Source organism: the organism of the source record quoted next, unplaced genomic scaffold (assembly GCF_019419815.1).
Source record: "Pyrus x bretschneideri cultivar Hongxiangsu unplaced genomic scaffold, Pyrus_bretschneideri_v1 Contig38, whole genome shotgun sequence".
NCBI lineage: Eukaryota > Viridiplantae > Streptophyta > Magnoliopsida > Rosales > Rosaceae > Pyrus > Pyrus x bretschneideri.
Window position 1 is genome coordinate 4095605 of NW_025999701.1, and position 24714 is coordinate 4120318.

The window sequence follows — 24714 nt, forward strand, 5'->3', positions numbered from 1 at the left end:
TGGAGATGAGCAACCGAAGGAGGGCCAGAGGGCTCATTTTAGCTCTCTGGCTCTCCAAGAAATTAATAATTTAATAAATAGTGCATGACCATATTTCTTACCATCTCCAACCGAGGGGCCAGAGGGCCACGGCCAAACATAGCTTTGTGATAAAAAATCATCTCCAACCAAGAACCAAAGAGATATAGGATCAAATATAATTTATTATTTAAATTTAAAAACTAAGATGGAATCCGAATGTAAGAACAGTGGAAATCCTCGAAAGGATACCCAATGAGTCATTTGACAGAGATACTAAACCATTACTTGAACCGTGTATCTAAAACCGTTTCTTAATCTCTAAGGAATGCCGAATCAGGAAACACTCCAATGTTTCATCAGAGAACATGTAGTGGCAAAATATGCAGCTTCCTGTAGGCTGTAGTGCGGTGGAGAGCGATTAGAAAAGCATGGCTGGCAACCGGGGAGACCTGAGTTGGATGGAACTGGTTATCTGGTGGTGCAGTGGTTGGGTCGTTGGGGCAAGGTGGCCTGAAGTTGCAGATCATCGGTGCGGGGCGGGGTAAGACCAGGTTGGGGTGGAGCCTGGAGCCACCTTTATCCAAAACAGTATGAGGTTGAGCTAATGCAGCTCTCTTCTTTCTATTTATCACTTGTCACTGACATACCGTGTGGCATACAACGGTCGATGCTGGCCAACACACAGCAATTCAGGCATAGATGGTCATGAAGATTGTTAACTTCCGACATGTTTCCCAATCGGGTAAAATCAGAAACATACGTGCACCATGATCCAACAGATTTCGCAGTCGAGAACCCAATTCATAACTTGCAACTAGAATTTCAACTAACAAGATTTACATTAGCACATAATATCCGGTCTTATGGAGGAAAAAAGTACTGAAAGAGGTCCACTTGAATTCAAGACCAAAAGGCATAAATAGCATTGATAAGACAAAATTTCTTAGGCTGGGTGAGAAGTGCCCTTCTCGCGATTCTTCAAGGAATTGCAAAAGAAGGTGAAACCCGCTTTTAGTTCTCCCGGGAGTGAAAATTGAAGGGGGAGCACCAAGGGACGAACTTGCTCACTTTTCTTCCTCACAGAAAATGGTTGTGCTAAAGCCGGCTGCTGCTTGTTTAGGCCTTCAATAACAAATGAGAATGCCCCAAAAGTGAGACAGCTTTGTAGAAGAGCCTGGGGTGCACCTGCAAGTTAAATAAGGTATTCTAAATTAAAGATACAATAGACTGTACAGAAACTGCTTCATTGATTAGCGCAGAAAAGACTTGCTCGTTATAACAATCCAAAAATGAGAGAGAACAAAAATCGGGAGTTCTATAGATATTAAGAATTTAAATTTTAATGGCACAGTCAATGAGTTTATTGCTACTTTATATATTACCGAACTCTGTAATACGATGGATACCTGGAAAACTAAGAGCAAGACCAGTGCAACATCCAGCTACTCCGGCATTAATGACTGCAGAGGAAGAATGAGTGAACAGGATATAATGAATGAATAACGTAAAAGTACTATTTCTGCATTCAAGTTCCCATACCATCATCCTTTCCTCGCAGCCTCTTCAACATGCAGACAACCAAACTGTGCACTCCGGACAAAACTGCGAATGTCTGAAAAGGGGAAAATATAAAAAGAAACCTTAACAACTGAATTCAAAGAAACATTCGACATTGTAAATAGCAATTCACAAAAATACTAAACTAATTACACTCATATTGCAATGCTATCATTTAATAATAGGAATTCCCATACCTTTGCAGAAGATCCTGCATCTGCAAAGGATCCTTTAAAACCTTTTTTCTTGAACAACCCCGCACCTGAAACACATCCAGGCAAGGTAAAACAAAAAAATCTCAGTCCGATTGACATGTGTATGTAAGAAAAAGATAAACTGGGGCTGAGTTTGCTGAAGCTGGGTTTGCTCATCTAATAATTCATTGCTAAATTGATATCAAGACAATCTTCAATCTCTAGCTGTTTTTACATGTATAAAAATCAGGCGACAGCCGCCACACTGAGTAACGCAATATCGAGCCAAACTCAACTCAACCAAAGTTTGAGTGGCATGTTTTGTTCTACATCCCCTCATTATGTGAACATGGCATAGAGAAATGACTGGCATTATCCAAATGGACTAATTACTCCATAAATCTAACAATCACGAACAATCGGAATTCTCTCATAACAATGGCTTGTTAGATGCAATGAGCATAGAAAGGAACCAAGCATACAGCAGTATAAAGTTCAGAATGCCGCATGTACAAGTTTATCCACAACCTTAAACAACACAGTGCAATTCCCGAGCCTTAAAATATCAACTTCACCTCAATTTATTGCTTCACTATATATTATCAGTTCCAGCAGTAAATCATCAAAACTGGAGTCCATATTACAACAAATTAACTAACTTTACCCCAAATTTACCCTATAACCACAATTTCACTATCAAAACACAGGAGGAATTATGAACAAAACCCACCAAAAAATCGGAAAGAGAAAATTCACTCCTTTTCCTAAACCCTAAATAATCATCTAATAAAAGCATAAGCACCACTCAAATTCCCATATAGAACTACCACAATTATGCAATTAAAAGCTTCACAAATACAAACATACACACGCGCGCGCGCGCACACACACATATATATAGAGAAAGGGAGAGAGAGAGGGAGGACCGTATCCAAAAATGGAGCCCATGAACGCGCCGCCAGCGGAGTCTCCGGCGAACCTGAGAAGGCAGACAGCAGGGCCACTGGGGGAGGCAGGGACTAAGGAGTTTGAAGAATTAGGGTTAGGATTAGTATCGAGCTCAGTGTTGGGATCCATCTCAGTGTTTGGAGAATCAACCGACGTCGACGCCATGGCCGGCTGCTACTCGCTCTGCCTATTCAATCTCCAAAAAGCAGCAATAACTCAAATGTCAAACTGACAACACAATCAATACGCCTCCTTGTTATTTCCGCAATTTATTTGTTTAGTACTTCTTAAAAATTGGTTTTAAACAAGATGAAACGACGTCGGACCGCCACTATTTTGATTCATTTTATTTTTTAATAAACAATATTATCTACAGATATGTGATCTTAGTCTCACAATAACAATAATGTGGTTCAAATTCGATTTTTATTTTGATTCATTTTAGTTACTAGAGTTTTGCCCTAAATTCAATTTGTTGACACTACCTTCTAGATGTATAGCCGATGAAAATTTATAAATTATGTTTAGGTATTCGCGGATGCTTAACCCTAAGGAGGTGGTTATGGAGGATAGTAAACGGGTATGAGTAGGATTTGGGGTCCAAGTCATGGATCGATGAAGATATTGCCATTCCCGATATGTACCCGACCCGATTATATGTAATTTATAAATGGGGTTTTTGAACTTTAATCCTTCTAGAAGATTAAAATTTAATAAAAACCTGGTGTTATATTGGATATTGATTTTAGTCTCTTAATGAGTACATAATTCAAATTTATATTATATTTTTGTGTTAATATTTAATAGATATCTTATTTAATGTCATTACATTAAATTTTAAATTTATTATTATACACATTTTAATTTATTAATTTTATTTAACTTCCTCTAATTAGTGTACCTAGATGTCTATATCATAATATATTTTACTAATTTAGTATCCCGAAATGTCCGCATCTAAATATATTGTAGTAAATTAGTGGCACATAAGAAAATATGCAAAAATATAAGTGTACTGAAAATTCTATACCCAACTATACGATCCTAAATTAGTGTACTGAAATGTTGATCCCTAAATATATTATACTAAACTAGTGTACATAAATGTCCATACCTAAACATATTATACTAACTCAGTAAATTGAAATGTTCGTACCTAAATATATCAATTAGGTTCTAATAATTATTGAGCTTTTGTATGTATTGATTCTCATAAACAATAAAAATATTATTTGACAATTATTAATAAGTTCCCACAATAAAAAAGCCATATATATATATATATATATATCATATATTCTTCATTGTGTGTAAATTTCTATGTATATATGTATACGCATATTACGTACCTAAGTATGTATTATATTTATGTTCTGAGACATTTTGTACCAAAACTTATGTATTGATGCAATCGTATCGAAACTTATGCAATGATACCTATGTACCAAAATATATATACTAATGCAGTCATGCTGAAACTTATGTATCGATGTATTCGTACGGATACAATTGTACCGAAATTTATGTACTGATACATTCATACCAAAACATATGTACTGATTCATTCGTATCGAAACTTATGTACTGATGCATTCGTATTGAAACTTATACACCAATACAATTGTACCGCTATATTTGTACCGAAACTTATGTACCAATACATTTGCGCCGAGACATTGAATACATATGCTAGCATTTAATAGAGTCTAAGGACTAAAATCAATTTTTAATCTTATATAAGATATTTTTTTGAACTTCATCTTATTTAGGGATAAAAATCTAGTTTTTTATTTATAAATTATGTTTGTGAATCATCTTTATTGGTCTTGCAATGTCTCGTATTTTCTTTTTATTGAATAACTCTTTTGACATGGAATGAAACATTCAACTCATTGTAGGTTGCTATAACAATTGTGTCAAATTTTTTTTTAAAGTTATTTACTTTTCGATAGGTTTTTTTTGTTTACGTAATTACGTTACATAATCAAAGTTTAGAAATACAATTTTTCATGATAAGGGGTTGGCGGCTTGGGGTTTGGAGGTACCTTCCTCCATAGAGGCGGGGTTGGGGAAACCCGAATTATGAAAGTTGGGTTGGCCATCAAACCCGTCCAACATACCCGAGTTGGACTCTAATATTAAGTTACTAACTAATTACAGTTTGAGCGCTCTGATCAAATAGATCGTTAGTAGCTTTAGCATTGATTATGTGAATTTTAAATTCATACTCTTGGGCCCAATGGAAGCCCAGCGGTGAAGTGTGAACCAAGCCTAACAGTCCTCCACTGCCACTTCTCGTCTCCGAAATTCAGTTCATATTTTCCCCTTAAGGCCTCCTTCCACCCTCACACTCCGACAATCCATCACTCCGAAAAGGTAATTTCTGATCTTTAATTCATATCTGGGTTTTTTTCTCTTTTACAGTCTCATTCCTTATTTCTTGTAATTGCCCGGATTGCTTTTGCGCTTAAACACCGAAATTTCATTGTTAATTATTTGGTCTGACGGATGGAGCTAACCAGAAATGTGATTTTGATCTAGGGTTAATGTTTTAGGGTTTAGGGATTGGTTGTAAACTAATTAGGGTTTGGGTTTAGTATGTACCAGCTGAAGACATTCTATGTTACGTTGTAGACTGAATACCAGTTTTGGGGTTTTAACAGCCTGTATAGACCTTGATTTGATCTTTGACACCTCTGTGAATTCATGAATGCTTACTTTTCTGGAATCAGCATACTAAAATAATGCATGTTTTGATTATGTAGCGTGAATGCGTCATTGTTTGATTAAGTGTGTGTTTGTTGTGGTGATACCTGCCCCTAAAATTTTAGAGAAAACATGACTACCATTTGCATTGTAATTAAGCTGCACATAATACTCTTATCAATTCTTTTAGTATGTTTGGGTGAGGAACGTTCAAATTCGAAGGGATTTAGGGATGGTGATGAAGAGATGGATCACAAAAAAAAATGATAGGAGGAATTAGAAATGCACCACATGAGCATTACAAAAGGCATGATGGAGAGATTTGCAAATGACTACTTGGGATGAGTCATTTACAAATCCCATAGCTTTGTAATGATCATGAGGTGCATTTTCTAATTCCTCCTATCTAACTTTCTTTGATCCATTTCTTCTTTGTTTTGCCTACATACCTTGGAATTCGGAAGTCCTTCGCCCAAACATACCTTTAAGCTGGTATGGCATAATCTTATTTCTTCTGGTTATTACTCAAGTACATGTTAAAGCGGACAAGAAGATGCTGCAGTATATTGTTTTTTACTACTTTATATCAAGGGACAGGATAGGATACCTTCAATTTTGGCATTGTTCTTTCTGTGGACAATATTTAAATTAGATAAAAGAACTTTTTTAACCATTGAAACAATAGTTAAAGTGATTATAAGAAAAATTGGGAAGCTTTAGTATGCTTGTATTAAATTTGAGTTGTTGGTTTTATTTCTCCAAGTTACGAGAATTCTTTCTTGACCCTGTACTCAAACAAATATACAGGTGAAGGGCCATTACCCTCCATGGATTCCCTTATGTAGGATTTATGTGCAGAAATGTCACCTAGTTTTCTAGATATACTATTCAAGATTTCAAATCTTCATGTCTTACTTCACAGCTAATCACTCCAACTACACAGCTATAAGAGATTTTAAAAACATCACCACATTACCATTTTGTTTCTGACAGAGCCTTCATTTAGGTGCGTGACATTTGAGGGTTGGATTTTGAACAGAGAAGGATGGGGAGAATGATATTGAATAATGCATTGAGATCGATAGTGAATGCGGAGAGAAGGGGGAAAGATACTGTGGAGTTGAAACCCATATCCACAGTAATGTCATCATTCCTCAAAATCATGAAAGATCGAGGTAAAACCCTATAGTCTCCTCTTTTTTATATATGTTTTGATAATTGAGACTACCTATTTACTATCTACTTTCGGAATATGGATTTTTTGTAAAGTTAATTTGTTGAGAGGGTTTTGAAGATGGTAAACTTGTAGTGAATAAGGATCTATAGAACCAGGTTGTTGGGGTGGGCTCTAGGAATTTGGCTTTAATCAACATAGGTTTATTTAATTTTTATTTGTATTATTTCACATAAACAAGAAAATGGTATCTGGAACAGGCTGACCAGTTTTAGGGCTTTATTGTCCCTCATCTGAGCTTACCTACGATGTCAAATGCTGTCACTTATTTGTTTTGTTGGTCTCATGGATTTAATGTCAATTTATGAATTTCATAACACTGCCTTCATTCTGATGCATGCCATAATCAGGCATGCTTGAATAAGATAAATAAATAATGAGACTGTTCGAGGGTATATTGGTTCGAATAAATTGGTGATGGTTTTAAAACTCGCTATTAGAGGACTAGCATTATAAGCAGCTTGTAATTAATTATGGGATGCTTTGGTTACAATTGTAGTTTTAATTGGAGACATGGTATTACTTTTTTGAAAAATAATATTTATATATGATATTCTTTCTCGACTTAAATGAAGAAGTTCGTAATTGGCTTACCGAAAAAGTTTACTTTCTAATATAAATTAATGTTAGGATGTCTTTCAACAGTTATTTAAATATGCCTGTCTTCGAAACCAAATGGGGAATTTAGTTTCCACTGTATTTATAGAAGGGGGCTCTGTTGTATAGTTGTATTGAAAATACAGAAGAAAGACAGTGGAGCATTTTTGCATGTACCATGTGCATCACACTTCTTGTTTGTTTCTTTGGGAGGGGAGTAGGAGGGGGTGTATCAAAAAGTCCATATACGATCCAAATGTTATTTATCAATTTGTTGCATGTAGTAATTTTCCTGACTGTGGTATGCTTTCTTTAGGTTATATCAAGGATTTCCAAGTTTTTGATCCGCATAGAGTGGGGAGGATAACAGTTCAACTACAAGGCAGGGTTAATGATTGTAAAGCTCTTACTTACAGGCAGGATGTGAAGGCAAGAGATATTGAAGAGTACAAAATGCAAAAGCTTCCGATACGACAGGTTGGTTAACCTCTTGGTGTTGAAAGATGTGTTAAAAGTTCTTTTGTTGTCCATTATTATTTAAAGGAGCCTGCTGGGATGTGTGGATTTTTCTGTTAATGGGTTTTGCTGTCTTCATGCAGTGGGGTTATGTTGTGATTACTACTCCTGAAGGTGTGTTGGATCACGAAGAGGCTGTTAAGTGTAATGTTGGGGGTCAGGTTCTTGGCTATTTTCATTAGATGGGAAGGGGAGAAATGTTCTCTGGTATGATGATATTCCGACTTCACCAATGTGAGTTTGTTGTTTTGTTTACCTCAATATCAAGTTATGTGAATTTGGTGTCAACTTATGATTTAGATAAAGGGAACTTTAACGAAAAGCTTCCGATACTGTTTACTTTAACGAAAAACCACATTTTTACACTAAAAAGTCAATACTGGTACAGGTAGAACAAGATCATTCCTCTTGAAACAGCGCTCTTGTTTATTACAAAAATGGTAGCAGCATTTAGTAAACCAGTCTATTACTCTTTTAAACCTATTTTGAAGCATATTTTCCTGGGCATGCTAGTGAATTTTTATATGCACAATTGTTCACTTTTTCTTTCGGGTCAGGGTTTGCTGGTTTTGATTTATGTATCGGTACTGAGAAAGATGTGATCACTTATCTAGCGTATCCGTGGTCACTTATCTAAAGACATGACCTTTAGATGTCAACAAAGATTTGTGTGTTGATGGAAAGATGTTTTGATTGCAAATGGTGATGGGCAAGTGGAACACGCTTACAGAAAATACCATATACTACCGCTGCATCAATTCGACAGTAATTTGCATCAACGATTCACTCTACTTCTACGATCTAGGGAAAAAAAAACGTAGATCCATCCATTTTGCCACCAAAATTGTGTTTTTGCATCTCATTTTGCCTTCTACTGTTAAATCCTTTAAATATTCTGTATATATGTTGACGTCTCCTATGAGTTACTTCTTGTTTTATTATCGTAGAAATATTTTTGCTCACCACCTCATGATTATTGTGGAACAAGTCATTCTCAAAGGAAACAATTAACCATCCTCTCCAACTCCCCACCACCTCAGAAATTTGGCCCTCTGTTTTTGATCAGTTTCAACCTGATATTCATATCCCACTAGTTCTCTTCTATCGTCGTTGTTGCGATGAAGTCAATGTCGATCTCCATGCATTCTCTGTTTGCTGAAAAACTCAAGCTTCTAAGGAAATCATTATCGCAAGCCCTCACTCGCTTATATCCCTTTTGAGGGAAAAGTCGACTACAATGTTTCGATCAGCTGCAATGATCATGGAGCTGCATTTCTCGAGCGGTGAACTTGAGGAAATGATTGTCAGCTCAGGTTTTGGCGCCGGTAAGCATATTGGGGCATCTCGTGTGGTGCTTCAGGGCGATGAACTTAGAGAGTGAATTAGACGCGAAAATTTGGTTGTCAAACTCCGAAAAGGCATTGAAGTGTATAAAGAAGAGTACCCTAATGGTGATGTGCTAATCCGCGCAAACCATCACATGATGTAGAAACCTATGCTTGTACCAGTTGGCGCCGGCTTCCCTTCTACAAAGCCAGTTTCGGATGGGGAAAGCCAGCATGGGTGAGCATTCGTAGCATCGAATTCAAGAACATGATTGTGTTGATGGATACGAATGATGGCGCCGCCATAGAATCCACAGAGAAGCAACTTTCTGTCATACACATGAACACATTAATTGAAACATTCTAGAGAGCGAGTGATGTTGATGGAAATATGTTTTGGATTGCAAATGTTGATGGGCAAGTCGAACATGTATTGAATCTACAACAATTTGCTTCAACAATTCACTCTACTACGTTCCAGGAAAAAAGAAAAACGTAGATATTCATATACGTTCAAGATCGTTTTATCAATAAGAAATGATGTAACTTAAACATGCAGTGTTAGAATTTTACGACAAAAAGTGTACTCGTATGTGAGCTCAGTCAAGACTCGAAACGACTACCATACAATGTCTTTGTTGTTCGGTTTCTGCCGAAGTTGGGAATCAATAGGATGAGTAAGAATGCATGTGTCTTCAGCCAGCCATAGCAGCGACTAGTGCAGGACTGCGACTTTCCAAAATGTCTTGTACACTTCCTAGTCGATTTCAACTTTCGACCATTCAGAAATGCTCTTCATCTCTGAGTTTTGCTCTTCACGCTTGATCACCATATAAGAGCCTAAAATATAAACTCATCATTGCTCGTAATTATATCATATGGATTAGTAACACCATATGTCGAATTTACAACCCTCCAAATTCTGGTACTGCCGATGGTGGGCGTTTTGGGAAAATTAGTTTTTCCTTTGGTTAGGTTTTTTATTTTTCTGAAAAAAAAAAAAAGTGTTGAATATTCAATTTGGATGTTATATAACATATTTTGGGTTCCAAATGAAATTAACATGATCGATGCTATTTCATAATTTTCATATATGTAATGTAACACATGATCAACTTATTAGAAGAGATAAAAACTCACTTTTTATTTTGAATATTGTAGAAAGTATTAGAAGAGATAAAAACTCACTTTTTATTTTCAAAATTGTAGAAAGCATTAGAAGAGATAAAAACAAAATATTTTACTTTGCATATAGGAATGGACTGTAAGATATTGGAAGAAATTAATTATCTATATCCATTGCGACTGGAGAGTACAATATATATATCGCAAATGATTAATATGCAATTTCATTTTCTATCAAATTCTGCAAGTCATCTTGAAAAACCATACAATTTGCTTGCAAGCTTCTTAACTTTCAAATTTTTACATCGTAACATGCAGCTAGGATCATTGCAATGGGGAAGATCTACTTTATCGTTGGTGTTTTATTTTGCTTTGAAATATACAGATAATCGACGTCAACAAACATCTAAAATTTGTCAGAAATTCCTCATTTTCTGTCAAATTCTGTAAATCATTGTGAAAAAGCACACAATTTACTTGTAAGCTTATGAAGCAAGAAATTTGGATGATTGTTTTAGCAAATATAAAGTAATAAATTACTGAGAGATGAAAACACAATAGAATAAGATATTTTGTATTTAATACGGGATAAATAAATTTACGAGACATAAGCTTACAAATTTCCTTAATCATATGGATTGAAATTAAAAGAATGAATTCATAACACTGTTGTATTTTAAAGTTTATGTTGAAGCACACAGTAAAAGAAAATAAAAGGATTCATAATACTGTTGTCTACTGCATGAACCCAAGTTGGGTCTCATCCAGATAAATCGGTAGTTGAATGCTTTGCACTGCCAGTGAGCAGACCAAAATTTTCCAAATTGCATTTTGGTTTCCAAATTTGAGCAGTCAGTAATGTTCTTGATATATGGCTCCGAATTCTGCTCTCCATGCCTGATCATCATCTACGATTGTGTTCTGCGGAATGTCAGAGTCCTCCCGGTTTAGTGGTTGCAAAGCAGACTCTGGCAGTTTACTCTCTGCCATGTATTGCTTCATGGTGATCAGCTCCATCTTGTGTTTTCTTTTAAGCTTCTCCATTTGCTTCTTCAACTTTTCGTTCTCTTGATGCACATTCGTAAAATTCTCCTGTGTTTATGGGAAAACAGATGACAAAAACAATTAATGAGAGACACAAACAAACTTCAAGCCTTTCTATCCAAAGAACTTGGAACAACCATTAACTTGAGTGGTCTCTACGCCTGAATAATTTTGAATCATGACCCATGGAAAAGTTTTCAAGTTATCTTGAGGCTCTTTGTAAAGTACTGTAACTGTAAAATACTCAAACAGAATGGTGACTACTTGATCGCAAAATTGCCGAATGTTAGGCTTTTCCAAAGTAAGCTATATCAAGAGCACCAAGACATATGTTAAGGAGTGTGTGTGTGTGTGTGAAGTAAAAAGGGGTGTGTAGAATACACACCCCTATGTTTAAGGGTGAAATATGAGTTACCTCTGCAACTGATGCTGAATGTTCAGCTTCCCTAAGCCTAACAAGGAGTTCTCCGGCAGCATGAACAGCTTCTGCAGTATCTCTCAGTTGAATCTTGAGACTCTTGTTCTCCTTCTTCAAAAGCTCCCTCTCCCTCTCCCTTTCCACTCTCAATACTGAGAGCTCTGTTGCCAGGGATTTGGAAAAGCGAGATCCACGACCTTTTGCTCCTGCCTTTGCTGCCGCCCTTTTCACTTCTGCTATTCCTGCCATGATTGCACGGTGCTTTGCAACCAAGTCATTGTATTTATCTTGTAGTTCAGCATAGTGTTCAACCATGCGAGCATGCCCAAGGACAGATCTATGAAGTGCGTCATCCAACTCTTCAGTGCTTTGCTTCTCCAATTTCAATTCCATCTCCACTTTCTCTGCTTGCCGACGGATGGATTCAAGATCTATCCGCAAGTCATCAGTTAAGGAAATCCAATCACTCTCCATTTCTGTCCATCTCTGTCTTTCCTTCTCTAGTTCTTCATCGCTGTTATCTCGAAATGCACCACTTTTTCGCAGTTGCATGGATCGTGACAATAAAGAGGATCTCAGACTCTCAGTGGACTTGTTGGGTAATGCATCAGTGCGTGACTGCAATTTGGCCCTTAACATCTGAACTTCCTTAAGAAGTACTTCCTTCTCACCCATATCAAAATCTGCATTCCCATACCCAAGATCGAACTGAGTCTGAACTTCCTGTATTTCACATTTCTCCTTTATAATCTCTGGTTGGTGAATATCAACAGAACTGCCCCTCACAAGCTACAAAATCACCACTAACATGTAAGAGAACTTTAAACATCCAAAATTAAGGAAGTTAATATCAGAACAGGAAAAGGTTAAAAAACATAAAGCACCCCGACCTACCTTCTTTCCGTCTTTGAACTCCTCATAAGGTATCATTTCTTTACCATTTTCTGCACAACTTTTGAATTGCTCTACCTAAAAACAGAATAAAAGTCTCTGAAATGTAAGAGACACATATATGGAGAAGAAATAGTTTATTGAGGTCAAAACCGAAAGAGAAAATGTTACCAGTTGATTTAACTGCTCAATTTTAGCTGCTTGCTCCTTGCAACGATTCTCAAGCTCCTCCTTTTTAGCTTCTTCTAATCCATCCTGAATAGACGAAAAAAAAGGAAATTAATAAGGCATATTCCCAAATCAGAATTCATTCCTGAGTTTTACAGCAAGGTAAACTTAACGTACCTCAACTACTACAGTCCATGTTTTCAAGCTATCCTGGAGATTGGCATCATCTTTATACACTATTTTTTTACATGATGCACAAAGGAACGAAGAAGATGGCCCATCTGTGGATGGCCTTGTTTCTGGTAATGTTTGAGATGAAGAATTAGCTTTAACAGGTTTCAATGCCAAATGCTCAAAGGAGAACGAGACTGCAGATTTGCTTGATTTGGAGTTCTGCTGGTGGGAATCAATTATCTGCAAGCCCCTCTGGAGGCTGGCAGCCAATGACTCAGTGGGGCCTGGAAATTTCTTGCTTGAGCGCAAAGAGGATTGGATGTTTTCACTTTGGTTAAGTGAGTGTCTCAATACATCTGACTTGAACTTGGAATTGTCTGGTACATTGTTCTGACTAACTGAACAACTTGGTGCAAAAGTGACACTCTTTCTTTGTGCATTTCCAATTTTTGGAGACTCAGACAGTGTTGGGTCTTGGAGGAGTGGGGACCGACAGCATAAACTGATTGAAACACCACTTCTGTTTTCTAGACTGGTGGTGGTAGGAGAAAGGTTTTCTGCCAATTTGTTGTTGTCCTTAGGAGGAAGCTCATTCTGAGAAAATTCCAGATCAATTTCTTCAAATACGTCGATTTCTTTTTCGTCTGAACTATGAAAGTCAGGTTCCCTTATCGAGTCTGTATCACAACTTCCACGCAACTGATCAGAATCTTCACTGACAGAATTGTCCCTAATATCCTCCTCATAAGAATTATGCAGCTCATCTAGCTGCTCACGTAGTTCCCTTACATCATGTTCATCCATATTTACCTCTTCATCAGAATCATTATCTATGCTGGGTAAAATCAAGGATCGATTCAGGCTCACCCGCAATTGATTCAAGCTTTCACGTACATTTCTCCCTTGGAAATATCCATTCTTAATCACAAGCGATCCACTAGACTTTGTTCTTATAAGTTCTTCCTGCAAAACACACATTTCATATATCTCAAATTTCTATCACCTTCAACCTTTACGACAGAATTCCAGATAGAACTACAAAGAACTTGGTACCTTCAACTGGCGAATTTGATCACTCAGATCATTAACATCATCCTCTGTTATTTCATTTATCACTGGTTCATTCCTAACAGATTTCACTCGTTCTCCAAACCTTAGTGTTTGCAGTATCTCACCATTATTTCTGCATTTGACAAGCACAACCAATGTTTCTGAGGATTTACAGTACATTGACTACATGTTTCATCAGTAAATGTATGTATGCTATGCAAGTATGCATGTACATAAATGTATCCAAGCATACTAATGATAAATCAATTTTCATAGCAAAAAAGCAAATAGCAGAGTGCAGTCAAATACTTGTTATCCGGGGAAATTGCACATATGACAGTAAGTTTTGAGTTGCCACCAATTGATTCTCGCAGTAAATGCGTTAAGCAGGAAGACTTATATGGAACATCTTCAGATTTTCCAGACAGAGGTGCTTCTGCAAGAGTATTTACCAAAAGCCTGCACCAAAACAACAACATTAATCGTTGAAAAGTCACACCACTGGCCACAGACAAATGATCGACAAAGTCTAGAAATACTCAAAAGCTTTGTTATCTTTCCATAAAAGAGATCCTTGTGTATGAATAATAATTTAATGTTGAAGAAAGATTTTCTTATGTTGTCATCAGGAATGTATTCCTCATATTGTAACAATAAGTTGTCTACCATAAGGTGCCCAAGGGAAAAATTTTAAGGAATCATATAAGAAGAAGGTTGCGGAATCATACCCAAGTCTTGACAATGACTTCTTTACATATTTGTCTTCCCTCGCACATTTTCTACCTGTATCATCATCACCTTTATTTCTATCCAGGCCAGCAAGATCAACAAAACTCATCCTGCTTGTTTTTGATCTACCAAAGCACTTGGATGAGGTCTCCTGTAGAATCAAGTAATTAAGCACTATGCTCAAGTGACAGACACGAAACTAATAATTAAACCACCTTCTACTCTAGAAAAATAATGTCCCATTAGTAGAACTAAAATTTCAATGTGCATTTACCTTACACCAGGATTCGATGATGAATGTACAAACAATATGGGACCTTGAGCTCTTGGAGTTCATGCTAGTTGCTCCAACTTTTCTACTTGAAAGCCCCTGCTCCAGGTACAGAAAACTTGATGAGTATGCGAAGCAGAAAACAAGAAAAAAAAAGACATTGGGACCTCGATGGTAAATAGAAAATTGTACGCATATAGCTCACCTTAATCAAAATTTGTGTCACATCCTCATAGCTAGTCACATACTCCTCAGTCAGATTCTCAACATAAAATCCATTTTTGGGGTCATCCTTAATCTAAAACAGATTAAAGTAATACCCATTAGTATCTTAAGCATTTACTAATGAACCAAAAAAATTGAAAAAAAGCATCAGTGAAAGAACTTAATATTAAAGAAAACCTCCACCTCAAGGTTCCGCAGGGTTGGATTAAGTAAATCTCCAATTTGTTCATTAAATATCTGTGGTAGAGAAAAATTTACAAACCACATTACTAAATAAGGATCCTAGGCTATATATTACAGAAAGAATTTAGAAAACGTACGAACAAGTGTACCTCGAGAAAAGAACAACGGAACTGGTAATTCAACTGTTTCCCTTCAGAGTTCTCTTGCTCCTACATGTACAAATCCCAAACAAACATTCATGAATACATGTCAATACACACCTGCTTAGTGCTTTCGCAACTTTCCAGCTATAGAACTAAACAAGAAACCAAAAAGCGCACCTTCTGGATCTCAGAAAACAACATTTGGAAGATGCGTGGAACAATGCCTTGGCAACTTCCAGGAGAGGCATCCTCAACCATAGCACTCGGCGGACCCCATAGCGTGTATGTCTTGCCACTTCCGCTCTAAAGAGAATTCAATAAAAGATATTCACACAACAAATACAAATTTTCCCACTTGAAATGACGTTCATCCATGGATATGAATTCGTACCTGTCCATATGACAAGATGGAAGTATTGTAACCGGCTAACGCATTTTTAACCACAGGCACACCAACCATCTGAAAAACATCTTCCTGTACGAACCAAAAAGTAGCCATGAATCAAAATCCACTTAACTTTCGTTTTCGAAGCTAAGAAGAGTAACAGAAATCCAATTCCTCACTCCTCATCTTGTTCAGGTTTCACCTACTCAGAGTTTAAAAATGGAATTCCACACTAATCAAAGAATCATACCTGTCCGGATTTCGAATCAAAAACCGAATCAAATGAAAATGTACGGTCCCCAACGGACAAACTGCGCGAAGAAACCTTGTTAACTGTCCGATCTCCCCAATTTGCACCATCTTTAGTAGGTCTAATTCTCACCACAACCTATACAAATTTAAAAAACCCAAAGAAAATAAGAAAAACAAAAAGTAATGATACAAAAGATAAGTAAATGAATGAAAACTCAAATTTCAATTACCTTCACTGATGGGTCCAGAGGTGGCAGGAGTTCACCCTGACCGTTGGATCGATCAATCACACTCTGAAAATTAAGCAGTTTCGAAAATTAAGCTTCTAATTTTCAATTTTCAAATTGCTTAGGTTCTTAATTCTCAGATTCCGAATTTAGACAATAAAAGTAAACAATAGTTCATAAATACCTTCACCGTTGGCGAGTTAAGAGCAGCCGACGCTTGTTCCTGGCCGTCCGATTCTGTGATCTGAGATTCGGACAGATCGGAGAGTACAGGCTTGATTGGCGAAGCGGAGGAGTCGTCGCCAGCGTGGTGATTGGTCTGGATGTTGGGACTGAGTGGAGGAGTATTTTCGGAGTTAGGGCTTCGAAGATTGAAGATGGATTTGCTCTTCTTGGTGGAAGTGGATCTGGGAAGGAGGTTTCGGAGCGAAGAAGCCGAAATGGTTCCTAAAAAACGAGACTCGCCGGCGCTGTCAGTGTTTTTGTTCTTCGTCCTCATTGTTCTAAGATCACAAGCAATCTAGAGAGAGGGGAGAGAGAGAGAGAGAGAGAGAGAGAGAGAGTTTGAATTCGAAAACGTTGGAGAGAGAGGGAGGAGAGCGTTGTTTTTTTAAACGTGGAGGAGGAGAGGGATTATGACCGTTGAGAAAGATGATTTTGATATGTTTTTAGGGGTTTTCAAACTTCATTTGAATCGAACTGGTCCCGTCCAAAAACCTAAATGTGTTTTTAGGGCTTTTTCTTTGAGGTATGATATCAAATCATTTTTATTTTTAATATTTTTCAAACTAATGATTAATTCAAAAAATAGCAAAATGACTGAAGTGAGAAAATATGTAAAAATTTATGTCGATATTTAAACCATATTTTTTTTTTTTTTAATGGATGATTCTTCTCACTAGATATTAGTAAGAAGTTGGTATATATCGTAGACCGCATACAACATATAACAGTCATATTTATAAAATTCTCAAATTTTTTTTGTCCCACAAATTAACGAATCCACTTCAAATATAGTAAACCATAAAATGGAATAAAATTTTCCTGTGAATGTATTACACTTGTAATCCAAAATTTTATTTTACTTTATGGTTTTGTTCTTTTATCTTCAGTTGTTGATAAAAAAAAACTCGTTATTTTTATATTTTAAAACTAAAATCTCCTATAATTTTGTTTTCTCAATGTAAATATAATTTTTATTTTTTTTAAATATAATTTTTGAAATAGGGCTCAACTTAAAAGGACAAATTAGTCAATTTGCCAGATAGTTCAAATTAGTAGCCGTTACTACAGCTCAGGCGCGGTCACATGAAGGAAAAGGCTTGGATCGGGTTAACAGGCCTGCCTAGTCTACAAATGAAGGAAACGGATTGGGCTTCTGTACCCGAAACAAAGTGAAAAAGTGTGAACTTCTTGAATGAGAGCCCACGTGAGTTTAAACCTATTCATTTACCTTGGCCCAAATATAAAACATTGGATTATCAAACGATTAGGTTTTAAAGAAAAACTAGAATCTTAACCATGTCGTAGCCTTGGAACGTAGAAATCTTTCATCCAAACATAGCCTAATTTTCAAAGCCCAAGTATACAAAGGAGGACAGTACTTGCATCCACCACCCATGGATACTTTCACTGTACAAATTCATAACTGACAACGTCTTATTCAAATCAGACATCGTTTAAGCATGACAATTAAAATCTGTTTTCACTTCTAAACAAACGAAAGTACAAACCAAAAATTTTAAAGCAAAATATGTTATGAAATGGCACCTTAGAGTTCTGGTAGTGTTTTCCTGACAGCCTAGGCATTTGTATTTCATGCGAAGGTGATTGTTGAGAATAAATTTCATATAGATGAAGAAGAGATCTTGCATGGACTTATAAGTAAGTTGGGTTATACTCTATATATTGCCGATTGATTTTATAGTGTAACCTAAAATTTCTTCATATTATCAAAGCATGTTGTCCTCATGGGAAACTCAGCTGCCACACATGCTTCATATCACTGCATTTGTATTGTTCACGTGTTTGGCTTGAATATTCGCCACACATCAGAAGGCGTTTTGAAAGGACCTTAAATAAGTTGGATTACTCTTCATAATGCCAATCAGATGGTGAAAACCTTAACTTTCTATAATGATACACGTGTGCCGGGATGCATTAGCATAAAAATTATGATATGAACTCCTAGCTAACACCTAAATGTACTCACAAACAAACAACTTAAAGGATTGCGACCAGAACGATTTAAGATGAGGGAGAGCAGGTTTCTTCTTTCTTGTCTTCCTCATAAATTTCATCATTCTTTTTTGTAAGTTCGTCTTCCCAGTTCCCCACTCACCAACTTCCAACAAGATCAACTCCCAACAGAAGAAGTAATTAAATTTCAGCACTCCTTTATACATATTACGCTTCGAAATAATGATTTTCATTTATCGTAAATTGATTTATAATAACATGATCTTCCAGCTGATTAAGTTATAGGAACTTTCGACGCTGGAAAATACCAAAAGTATAGCCGTTAGTGCAGCACTTAGTCTAAAAAACAATGATAAGTATGGGAATATTGCTTGCATGCGTATTAGGGGTAGTGCAAAAAGACTTTAGATAAAACGGGAATGTTCTGCAACTTGTTTAATCAGTGATGGCATCCGTTTATACTAATTAGGAAATTGGGAATGTGGGATTAGGTGAGTATAATCTGCACCACGTGAACTCTAAAGTCAAAAAGCAGCCTTTAAATATTGAAGAACAACGTCCCCAACTGGATAAAAGGACCATCAGTATTCCACGATTTCAACTAGAATGATTTATACGTCAACTAGTATGTCCACATTGTGATATTTTTCTTTATTAATAAGTGAAAAATCTTAAGTTCGACTCAAATAAATGATGACGACATATTATATTTCTGTTGAGTTATATATTTAGTTACTGACTCGTTTATTTTCTAGCCTAACCCAATTCTCACCTATTCCTCTCCCCTTACAATAGATTATCGTCGTATAAAAAATAAAAGGACTCATATGAAACGGTTCATAGGATTCTTTATATGACAATGAATTATTGAGTTCATGGGATTCTTTACATGACAATAAATTATTGAGTTAAGAAGGTTTAAGATAGTGAACTCATTACATATAAATCTTCATTATTTTCTAAATGCGTGTTTGATTTAAGTAAGTTATCTAGAAACCCTAGCTAGATAATATATATTATTGGTTTGTGTTGAAGAAGAGTCAAGATTTGCTGACATTAATTTGTTTGAAGACAACGAACAGACAAGAGAACTGAATAGAAGCACCTACTTGTGTCTCTCTTGTTCTTCACTATGACGAACGAACAAAGCACATAGGAAACTCCGTCTGTGAGCCACTACCATAGCACTGTCATTTGTCAAGAATTTATTCGAGTTACGATGCAACTGATCAATTTGTACGTGGCCCAATTGGACTTTGTAATATTCGAAATTTTGCTTTTTTTTTTTTTTTTTTTTTGTTTGTTTGTTTGTTTTTTTTTTGTTTTTTGTTTTTTGAGCAAAGGTAACGTGCATTACCAATAACAAACATTACAACACAGATGCCCAACAATAAAAAAACACAAACAAACAACAGTGGCCCAACAAAAAGTTGAGACCAAAACAAAGAAACCACAAAAACAACCGGAGCTGCTGCGTCTTTCGCCATAATTGCCGCTGCAACCACCAAAGCAGCAGCAATGCATGTCGATCCAGCCAAATTCACTCCCCAAACAAAGCCTCGCCTCACCGATACCAACAACCAATTCCAAGCTTCACTCCAAGCCCAGCTACAGATACCTGAGAACCTGCAACCAAGGGCAGACAGCAAAGAGAAGGTGGGGGTGCAAGGAACACCTGACCTCGTGCAAGCACCAGATCAAAGCACACCAACTCGAAACACCGCAACAAATCGCGGTAAAGGGTGACTGAAGCTTGGAAATTAGATGAATATGGATGAGAGACAGCAGAGGGGAGAGAAGAAGGCAAATCGGCCAATAAAACCAGAGAAGAAAACAACAGATGGAAGAGTAGAAAAAGAGGGAGAAAGAAACAAAAGAAACCCACCGATCCCAGCCAAAGCTAGGATTGGCGGCACCATAATTGGACTCAATCGGGAACCACTCACACAAATCGGTGAGATTAACCCTCACATAGAGGGAATGTCTCTCACGGAGAGAGAAAGGAAAGCTTTCTTTTTTTTATTCGAAATTTTGCTTTTGGTTCGTTTAATATGTGAACACTACAACTTATTGGATGAGAAGAAATTCTTACATAATATTATATATATTTTCATATTTTTATAGAGTGAAGTGCCGATTTAGTCTCTGAACTATCACCTTAGTGAAAATTAGGTTACTTAATTATTTTTTTGGTAAAATAAGTCCCTAAATTCATTAAATATTGCTAATTTCATCCTTACTAATATGTTCAAAGCTATTTTATCCAATTTTTCGTCAACTTAAGTTACTCGACACACTTTAGAGTGTAATACCGTTATTTTCTCACCTATAAGTTCTTAACATTTCATATAGGTTGCTAATTTAATATCTAATTTACTCTCCAAAGTTAACTCCATACATATTTTTCTAGGAATAGTTACCAATCTACCATTTAATATGCATCACATACAAGTGACATGACTTAAATTGACGCAAAATTGAATATAGTAGCTTCAAATCTAATATTAGGGATGTAATTGGCAGATTTTTATAGTTTAATGACTGATTTTTCTGAAAAAAATAATTTACAAACCTAATTTTTACTTATATGATAATTTAGGAACTAAATAAGCACTTCACCTTACTTTTATATTACTTTTTGCCGTGTGATCCAGCTGGGATCATCTTTTCGTATATATTTTTATTGTCATGCAATAAGTACCATAAAAGATATATATTTCGGCCATACTTCTAAAATCACAAATGGGTTAGGATTAAGGCCTCTAATCTTGCGGTTAATTAGTAATCACTCCACATTATTCCCAAGTTGACAAGGCGTATCTTGGATAATGCCAATGGTAATTGATTAAAAATAAACCCTAACGAACACAAATCAAATAAAAAGTCACTAATCCGTTTTGCTTTGGAATGAATAGTTAAATGGTACCGAATAGTTGAAACATAATTTATTAGTGTATAATATATGCTTTAGCATCTTATTAAGCACTGTATAAACACTCTTCAAAAGCCTCATCAGACGCCAATTACGGCATGCAATACTCCCAAAAGCTAAAAACACTATTTGATTAAAGGTATAATGACAAACGAATAACACTTTTACTCATCAAATATATCCCAATAGCTAGCTTAGGTCTCTATCCAATCCATCCACACCGTCCTAGAAACAGTAATGCTACATTTATCACATTTTTAATATCACGTTTGAATTATTTCTCTAATAAAATAAGGTCTACTAACACATATGAATCTCGTCTTTATTAGATAGGTGATACAAATGTGATATAAAAATTGTGATAAAAATAACATGTTTACCCTAGAAATTAGAAAAGATAAGGACATAGACAAATGTTCAAATGAGGAAGCAAACTCTCACATTGCATTCAATGTATTACAGGGGCACACTACTAACGACACAAATAATTGTTATGTATTTAAATAATATATTATACGTCTGTTAAATAGTTGTTCGTAGCGTCACCATTTGCAAGAACGATTGTCTTGTCAATGTAAATTTTTCAACACATTATTATTTTAATAGATTGCAATGTTATTATAGTGGTGAACAAAATTTATGTAAATTGCTCTTGTCAACGAGAGAGAAAAATAAAAGGGGAAAATGTTGTTGTCCGTGTATCTTTATCATGGGGAGACTCTTAATTTAGTGGCCAAGCGTCACATTGAGAAAAGGGAAAAGTGGACGCTTCCAAGAGGTCTCGTAGGCAATTTTTCTACAAATGTCTACTGTGGATGGATTGTATTTATTTATGGTTGGATGGATGGATTGTACAAATATTTGTCAAAGAAGTGGTTAAGGATCGTTGAATAAAAGTGCACAGCGATGACTTGGTGACCCTTCAGTTCGTATTTGAATTAAAAATCAAACTACCCTACCGTATTAATTAATCACTGATCTTTTAGACTAAAGCTGTGGAATAATGCAAGTAAGTTAATTAATACGGTCAAGTGCTACTTGATATTACAATCTAGTAATATTTTTCTTCATTTGTAAGTGAGAGGTCTAAGATTCAATTCTCGCCAAAAATGAATTTGAACTACATTATTACTAGCTCATTATAAGGCTTAGCCCACCCCATTCCTCTTAGTATAGATAATATTGTTTGTTAAAAAAAAATTAATACGGTCAAGTAATATTTATTTTATTGGTAAAAAAGAGATTTTAAGTTCGGCTTATAGGTTATGACAATTTCGACATGTTAAATTATAACACTACGAAACCACAACAAGTGGTCCAGTGGTAAAAGCGTGGACTGCAACCATCTAAATAAACAAAAAAATGTGGGAGGTCCCAACTCTGTAATTTAGTCTAAATTCTTATCCCCAGTACATGAGTCTACTTGACTGTGGCCACAGGCAGAGTGAAATTTTTCATGATCTCTCCAAATCCGAAAATAATGGATACCGTAACTCGTCACCAATTTTCTTCATTCTTGATAAGAAATAAATCATAACACCCCCACTCTGTAATTTAGTCTAAATTCTTATCCCCAGTACATTGTATTAAAAAATAATAATAATTTTGAGTAAGGCTGGGTGTTTCGCAAGTATAAAGCACTTTTCAATTGAAAGCGCTCCTAATAATATTTGACCAACAAATTATAAGTTTTATTGATTACATATGCATTAAGTATAAGACGAACTGCAAATACATATTTTTTTTTTATACAAGTGATATTACGGGAGGTGGATCGTATCGAAGACCTTAAATACATGAATATAAACCATTTGAGCTACAAGCCAATTTGTATATATATATATATATATATATATATTGTACATCCCACATCGCTCAGGGGAGTGATCCTTAAATGTATATTCTCATCCCTACCTAGCACGAGGCCTTTTGGGAGCTCACTAACTTTGGGTTCCGTAGGAACTCCGAAGTTAAGCGAGTAGCGCACGAGAGCATTCCCAGGATGGGTGACCCATCGGGAAGTTGTCATGTGAGTACCCAAAAACAAAACCGTGAGGGCGTGGTCAGAGCCCAAAGCGGACAATATCGTGCTACGTGGTGGAGCGGGGCGGGGAAGTGATTCCGCCCCAAGCGGGGATGTGACAATTTGGTATCAGAGCCTAACCCTGGTCGCGTGTGTGCCGACGAGGACGTCGGGCCCCTAAGGGGGGTGGATTGTAACATCCCACATCGCCCAGGGGAGTGATCCTTAAATGTATATTCCCATCCCTACCTAGCACGAGGTCTTTTGGGAGCTCACTAGCTTCGGGTTCCGTAGGAACTCCGAAGTTAAGCGAGTAGCGCATGAGCATTCCCAGGATGGGTGACCCATCGGGAAGTTCTCGTGTGAGTTCCCAAAAACAAAACCGTGAGGACGTGGTCGGAGCCCAAAGCGGACAATATCGTGTTACGGTGGTGGAGCGGGCCGGGGAAGTGATTCCGCCCTAGGCGGGGATGTGACATATATATACATATACATATACATATACATATACATATATATATATATATATATATAGAATGTTATGAGACAAAAATAATTGAATTCAGTTTATATATTGTTTTGGAGGTTATTGCTTGTATTTGAAGTTTAGTTAAGATCTTAGTTTATATATGGTTTGGAGGTTATTGCTTGTATGACTTTCTCATATTGGTTTTTTATTCATTGAGGGGGACACATCAAAGACTAACCAATTTAATGTTTATAGCACAAGAGAAAATCACAAGGTTTAAAAGGAGGAGGAAGAGCCCCTTAGCTTTGCAGTTTAGTGGTATCTCTATTTACTTGTAAGTGAAAAGTCTTATATTTGACTCTCGCCAAAGGCAAATTCAAACCACATTATTGTTAGCCCATACTGGGACTTGACACACTCCTCCTACTTTTTAGTGTATATTATATCGCTTGTTAAAAAAAAAAAAAAAAAAAAAAAAAAGAGGGAGGAAGAACAAGTCTTCTCCTACTCTTTAATATTTCTTATTTTTGTCTTAACATATATTCAAAAAGTTAAATTTCATTTTAAGTTAATTCAAAATAGATGGAGTAGCCCGACCTTTTATATAGGATCATGTAGATTTCTTAATTATTCGATGTGAAACTCTAACTTAATACCTCACAATACAACAAGTCCCTTACGACTTGATCTAATTGTTTGTGTAAATTT

General features: G+C 36.3%; 3 protein-coding genes across 4 annotated transcripts; 1 reads left to right on the plus strand and 2 right to left on the minus strand.

Moving 5' to 3' along the window:
* Positions 1-801: 801 nt before the first annotated feature.
* On the minus strand, positions 802-2912 carry LOC103928127 (chloroplastic import inner membrane translocase subunit TIM22-2). Its single transcript, XM_009337143.3, has 5 exons — positions 2699-2912; positions 1776-1840; positions 1561-1633; positions 1428-1481; positions 802-1206 (listed from the first exon to the last, which is right to left on the minus strand). Exons 1-5 carry the CDS (start codon positions 2883-2885, stop codon positions 965-967), a joined length of 621 nt encoding a protein of 206 aa, XP_009335418.1. The 5' UTR covers positions 2886-2912; the 3' UTR covers positions 802-964.
* A 1954-nt stretch (positions 2913-4866) lies between these two features.
* On the plus strand, positions 4867-8254 carry LOC103954508 (40S ribosomal protein S15a-5-like). 2 transcript variants are annotated; one of them, XM_009366344.3, is made up of 4 exons: positions 4867-5096; positions 6420-6601; positions 7574-7734; positions 7857-8254. In XM_009366344.3, the coding sequence occupies exons 2-4, from the start codon at positions 6472-6474 to the stop codon at positions 7953-7955; spliced, it is 390 nt and encodes a 129-aa protein (XP_009364619.2). In that variant the 5' UTR covers positions 4867-5096; positions 6420-6471; the 3' UTR covers positions 7956-8254. The 2 variants fall into 2 exon arrangements, with proteins under 2 accessions (XP_009364619.2, XP_009364620.2); XM_009366345.3 differs by having other exon boundaries at positions 6433-6601.
* A 2516-nt stretch (positions 8255-10770) lies between these two features.
* Positions 10771-17202, minus strand: LOC103954554 (kinesin-like protein KIN-12F). Its single transcript, XM_009366388.3, has 17 exons — positions 16568-17202; positions 16387-16449; positions 16155-16292; positions 15911-15994; positions 15697-15822; positions 15526-15585; positions 15377-15430; positions 15174-15266; positions 14972-15067; positions 14697-14848; positions 14278-14427; positions 13972-14101; positions 12922-13881; positions 12748-12831; positions 12580-12654; positions 11683-12474; positions 10771-11315 (listed from the first exon to the last, which is right to left on the minus strand). The coding sequence occupies exons 1-17, from the start codon at positions 16880-16882 to the stop codon at positions 11076-11078; spliced, it is 3612 nt and encodes a 1203-aa protein (XP_009364663.2). The 5' UTR covers positions 16883-17202; the 3' UTR covers positions 10771-11075.
* Between the last annotated feature and the right edge of the window lie 7512 nt (positions 17203-24714).